The sequence below is a fragment of the Lucilia sericata genome, unplaced genomic scaffold (assembly GCF_015586225.1).
Source record: "Lucilia sericata isolate MDLA Ls3-8-SP2 unplaced genomic scaffold, ASM1558622v1 Contig000797F_arrow, whole genome shotgun sequence".
Lineage (NCBI taxonomy): Eukaryota > Metazoa > Arthropoda > Insecta > Diptera > Calliphoridae > Lucilia > Lucilia sericata.
The window spans coordinates 1-5,568 of record NW_023994789.1 but is presented as its reverse complement, the minus strand read 5'-3'; the positions used below and the strand labels follow the sequence as shown (position 1 = coordinate 5,568).

The 5,568-nt window shown below is 30.7% G+C and overlaps 1 protein-coding gene across 1 annotated transcript; it reads right to left on the bottom strand.

Moving 5' to 3' along the window:
• Positions 1-218: 218 nt before the first annotated feature.
• Positions 219-2,963, bottom strand: LOC119608150 (neprilysin-1). The gene is made up of 7 exons (XM_037962442.1): positions 2,816-2,963; positions 2,628-2,745; positions 1,467-2,470; positions 1,246-1,408; positions 1,057-1,176; positions 803-999; positions 219-742 (listed from the first exon to the last, which is right to left on the bottom strand). Exons 1-7 carry the CDS (start codon positions 2,921-2,923, stop codon positions 470-472), a joined length of 1,983 nt encoding a protein of 660 aa, XP_037818370.1. The 5' UTR covers positions 2,924-2,963; the 3' UTR covers positions 219-469.
• Positions 2,964-5,568: the final 2,605 nt, after the last annotated feature.

The following is a 5,568-nucleotide window of genomic DNA, read 5'->3' as shown; positions in this document are numbered from 1 at the left end:
GTGGGAAATGAAAGTGATCACAGATTTAGCTTGTTTTGTCTCTATCTCTTACCGTTTCCGAGAAAAATGGACTTTTATGTTTTCACTCAAAAAACTGGATTTTGGTGGGAAATAAAAGCGATCACTTTTGAGTTTTTCCATAAAAATAACAAATCGTGTGACTATTTTTTGTTTCTATATTTATTTTATTTTAATTTACTTAAATTCATAATGCATTGTTTTTTTTTTGTTTGTTTTATTTGAAGGGATATTGAAGTTTTGTGTATTTATGCATGTTGGGTTTCTTCTTTTATTCATTCCTGTTGTCGCTTAATTAGTATTTATTTGATTTTAGTTGCTTAGTGATTTGATTATGTATGTGTAAGTGATTTTTAAGTACATATGTGTATGTGTTTGTGTGGGAGTCTGTTAATTATTTCCATTTTTAAGCGTTTGGCAGGGTCCATTGTACCATACACTTTGTTCGGTATTACCACACACTGCATTTCTCGATGGGATTCATGGGTGAACCCAATTCACAATGATATGCTTCGGCAAAGTCTTTTGAATTTGAGAGTGGACCTAGAACTCTAATTGAACCAGGTGAATGTACAGAGGAACGTATTTTTGTAAGAGCATCTTCGGGACGCATGGAACCACACCAGATTTGGGCATAATTTAAAAAGAATAGCTGATCGTGTGTTAGATTAAGGCCGGGTAAACGTTGTTCGGGTCCGTGGCGTTGTACCCATTTTTTGTAGGCCTTTGAAGAAAAGAAATTTAGTTACAGAATCATGTTCAATATTACTCTATAAAAACTCACCCTAAAAGCTTGTTTTAAACCGCCATTATCTGCTATGTTTTCACCCTGGGTCATGCGTCCGTTCATATACAAGCCCACTTCATCGATTTTATATTTGGAATATTGATCTATAATACATTGGGTACGTTCACGAAAGGCTTCTATGGTGGCATTGTTCCACCATTGCATCATATTGCCGTCCTTATCAAATTGGCGTCCTTTTAAAGGAACAAATATAAACATTTGCAATACATTGTCATTCCTTTACAATTTACCTTTGTCGTCAAAACCATGGGTAATTTCATGACCTATTACCACTCCTATGCCGCCATAATTTAAAGATTTAGGAAAATGTTGACTATAAAACAGGGGTTGTAAAATGCCTGCAGGAAACACTAAGAAATCCAGAAAAGTTGAAAATCAGTGTTTAAGTAAATTGGAAAATTATATATATAAATCATTACCTATGTCGTTTTTATTAGGATTATAGAAAGCATTAACCACTGCCGGCTCTGTAGTCCATTTTTCTTTATCCACTGGTTGTCTTAAGAGTTGCATATTTTTCTCCGACTCCCATTTTAAAATACTCAAGACATTTTCCATAAAATTGTCAGGAACTATGGTCAACTGTTAAGGAATGCAAATGAAAACAAATAGAGTTATTTTATAAGAAATTTAAACTTACATTTGCAAACTCCTTTTCCAATTCCTTGGCATCTGTTAAGATCTCCGGATAACCTATGCGCTCATTCATGGTATCTGCCTTCTCTTTGGCTACCGCCCGTGTTTCATCATCCATCCAATGATTTTCACTGAGTAGTTCATTGAAAGCCTCTCTTATCGTATGAATCATTTCCAAAGCTGTATCTTTGCTATTCTGATTGAAATTATCTCTTATGAACAGAGTACCCACAGCCATGCCCAGTTTTTTATTTGTCCAATCCACACACTGTGACCAACGCACTCTTTCCGTTTGTATACCCAACAAAATTTTACGAAACTCTACCCTTTCCTTTTGATAATCATCAATCATATGAGTCATGATAGACATAACCAAACGCCATAACACATAATTGTGCAGAACCCTTTCGTCTGTTTCCTTTAGTATCTTACCCATATCCACCAAATAAGGCATGGCATAACTAACTAATTCCTCATTATCTTTTAAAATTATCTCTTTACCCAAAGCGGTCTGTAAAAATAAATTCCAATTGATTTGCGGCACTTCCTCTTGTAATTCCTTTAAGCTGATTTTTCTATAGATGGCACTGGTATCATGACGATCGGCTTCTGGCAAAGTGGCATTCACTAATTTCACCTCCAATTGCAAAACATCATTTAGTTCTTCGGCTGCAGTTTTAGGATTGGCACCCATTAGAATGGCTGTTTGGGTCATATAACGATGATAGGCTTTCAGATCATGCTCACTGCTAGACTTAAGATAATAATCCCGCGAAGGCAATGCTAAGGGAAATTGATCGATTTGTAAAATATGTATCGAAGAATTTTTATCATCTGCTCCCACATAGAGCTCAACTAGTACGGGTTCGCCATATGTGCCTCTTAGAGTGCCTATTAGTTCTTCAATTGTCATATTGGGTGATTTCCAATCGGGATCTATGACCGGCCAGCCACCCAAAGATTTTAGAACTTTCTTAAGACGGCCCTCGCCGATTTTGCGTATTTGGGCTGTTAGGGAGAGAGAGAATTAGAATTAGTTTAAGATAAGTTCCAATTTCAGAAAGTCAAAGTAAAACTAAAAAGTAAATTGGCATTCGAAAACGATTCCATTGTGGTTTCGATCCACTTATAGTTTAATTTATCTTAACATTATTAATTTACTTACGTATATCTATGCAACTTTTGTAAAACATTTTCGCCTTAATCGTGGCCTGGTTATCCATGTCATTAATGGGTTCTTCTAAAACACCTTTCAGTAAAACTTGTTGTTGGTCGGCCAGAACCTAAAATGCATATTATGTTTAATACTTGCGCTAAGAAGGTGAGTCTTTTGTTTTGCTTTGTTTTGCTCACCTCAAAAGTACTTATTGAACTACGATCTTCTGGTATTATGTGTACTTTATTCCATGTACCACAGGCATATTGAAAGAAATTTTCGCAGGGATTGGCGGAAGTATCCATTGCCGAAAGTAAATAGGCCGCTGAAAAAATAAATAAAATATTCCGGTTTCTCAATGTATTTATGGAATTCTAGACGTATTTATATGTTTATAGAAATATATTAGTTAGTTAGTTAGTAATAGTTAGTTAGTTAGTTAGTTAGTTAGTTAGTTAGTTAGTTAGTTAGTTAGTTAGTTAGTTAGTTAGTTAGTTAGTTAGTTAGTTAGTTAGTTAGTAGTTAGTTAGTTAGTTAGTTAGTTAGTTAGTTAGTTAGTTAGTTAGTTAGTTAGTCTTAGTTAGTTAGTTAGTTAGTTAGTAGTTAGTTAGTTAGTAGTAGTTAGTTAGTTAGTTAGTTAGTTAGTTAGTTAGTTAGTTAGTTAGTTAGTTAGTAGTTAGTTAGTTAGTTAGTTAGTTAGTTAGTTAGTTAGTTAGTTAGTTAGTTAGTTAGTTAGTTAGTTAGTTAGTTAGTTAGTTAGTTAGTTAGTTAGTTAGTTAGTTAGTAGTTAGTTAGTTAGTAGTTAGTTAGTTAGTTAAGTTAGTTAGTTAGTTAGTTAGTTAGTTAGTTAGTTAGTTAGTTAGTTAGTTAGTTAGTTAGTTAGTTAGTTAGTTAGTTAGTTAGTTAGTTAGTTAGTTAGTTAGTTAGTTAGTTAGTTAGTAGTTAGTTAGTTAGTTAGTTAGTTAGTTAGTTAGTTAGTAGTTAGTTAGTTAGTTAGTTAGTTAGTTAGTTAGTTAGTTAGTTAGTTAGTTAGTTAGTTAGTTAGTTAGTTAGTTAGTTAGTTAGTTAGTTAGTTAGTTAGTTAGTTAGTTAGTTAGTTAGTTAGTTAGTTAGTTAGTTAGTTAGTTAGTTAGTTAGTAGTTAGTTAGTTAGTTAGTAGTTAGTTAGTTAGTTAGTTAGTTAGTTAGTTAGTTAGTTAGTTAGTTAGTTAGTTAGTTAGTTAGTTAGTTAGTAGTTAGTTAGTTAGTTAGTTAGTTAGTTAGTTAGTTAGTTAGTTAGTTAGTTAGTTAGTTAGTTAGTTAGTTAGTTAGTTAGTAGTTAGTTAGTGTTAGTTAGTTAGTTAGTTAGTTAGTTAGTTAGTTAGTTAGTTAGTTAGTAGTTAGTTAGTTAGTTAGTTAGTTAGTTAGTTAGTTAGTTAGTTAGTTAGTTAGTTAGTTAGTTAGTTAGTTAGTTAGTAGTTAGTTAGTTAGTTAGTTAGTTAGTTAGTAGTTAGTTAGTTAGTAGTTAGTTAGTTAGTTAGTTAGTTAGTTAGTTAGTTAGTTAGTTAGTTAGTTAGTAGTAGTTAGTTAGTTAGTTAGTTAGTTAGTAGTTAGTTAGTTAGTAGTTAGTTAGTTAGTTAGTTAGTTAGTTAGTTAGTTAGTTAGTTAGTTAGTTAGTTAGTAGTTAGTTAGTTAGTTAGTTAGTTAGTAGTTAGTTAGTTAGTAGTTAGTTAGTTAGTTAGTTAGTTAGTTAGTTAGTTAGTTAGTTAGTTAGTTAGTTAGTTAGTTAGTTAGTTAGTTAGTAGTTAGTTAGTTAGTTAGTTAGTTAGTTAGTTAGTTAGTTAGTTAGTTAGTTAGTTAGTTAGTTAGTTAGTAGTTAGTTAGTTAGTTAGTTAGTTAGTTAGTTAGTTAGTTAGTTAGTTAGTTAGTTAGTTAGTTAGTTAGTTAGTTAGTTAGTTAGTTAGTTAGTTAGTTAGTTAGTTAGTTAGTTAGTTAGTTAGTTAGTTAGTTAGTTAGTTAGTTAGTTAGTTAGTTAGTTAGTTAGTTAGTTAGTTAGTTAGTTAGTTAGTTAGTTAGTTAGTTAGTTAGTTAGTTAGTTAGTTAGTTAGTTAGTTAGTTAGTTAGTTAGTTAGTAGTTAGTTAGTTAGTAGTTAGTTAGTTAGTAGTTAGTTAGTTAGTTAGTTAGTTAGTAGTTAGTTAGTTAGTTAGTTAGTTAGTTAGTTAGTTAGTTAGTTAGTTAGTTAGTTAGTTAGTTAGTTAGTTAGTTAGTTAGTTAGTTAGTTAGTTAGTTAGTTAGTTAGTTAGTTAGTTAGTTAGTTAGTTAGTAGTTAGTTAGTTAGTTAGTAGTTAGTTAGTTAGTTAGTTAGTTAGTTAGTTAGTTAGTTAGTTAGTTAGTTAGTTAGTTAGTTAGTTAGTTAGTTAGTAGTTAGTTAGTTAGTTAGTTAGTTAGTTAGTTAGTTAGTAGTTAGTTAGTTAGTTAGTTAGTTAGTTAGTTAGTTAGTTAGTAGTTAGTTAGTTAGTTAGTTAGTTAGTTAGTTAGTTAGTTAGTTAGTTAGTTAGTTAGTTAGTTAGTTAGTTAGTTAGTAGTAGTTAGTTAGTTAGTTAGTTAGTTAGTTAGTTAGTTAGTTAGTTAGTTAGTTAGTTAGTTAGTTAGTTAGTTAGTTAGTTAGTTAGTTAGTTAGTAGTTAGTTAGTTAGTAGTTAGTTAGTTAGTTAGTTAGTTAGTTAGTTAGTTAGTTAGTTAGTTAGTTAGTTAGTTAGTTAGTTAGTTAGTAGTTAGTTAGTTAGTTAGTTAGTAGTTAGTTAGTTAGTTAGTTAGTTAGTTAGTAGTTAGTTAGTTAGTTAGTTAGTTAGTTAGTTAGTTAGTTAGTTAGTTAGTTAGTTAGTTAGTTAGTTAGTTAGTTAGTTAGTTAGTTAGTTAGTTAGTTAGTTAGTTAGTTAGTTAAATAATTTCTTAATTTTAAATTTTAAAAC

Excerpts from the sequence above, each read along its gene's own strand:
- LOC119608150 (XM_037962442.1), bottom strand. The coding sequence starts at position 2,923 with ATGGATACTTCCGCCAATCCCTGCGAAAATTTCTTTCAATATGCCTGT. Across the intron at positions 2,746-2,815 it reads GTTCAATAAGTACTTTTGAG|GTTCTGGCCGACCAACAACA; the intron begins GTGAGCAAAACA and ends TATGCATTTTAG. Across the intron at positions 1,409-1,466 it reads TGGAAAAGGAGTTTGCAAAT|TTGACCATAGTTCCTGACAA; the intron begins GTAAGTTTAAAT and ends ATTCCTTAACAG.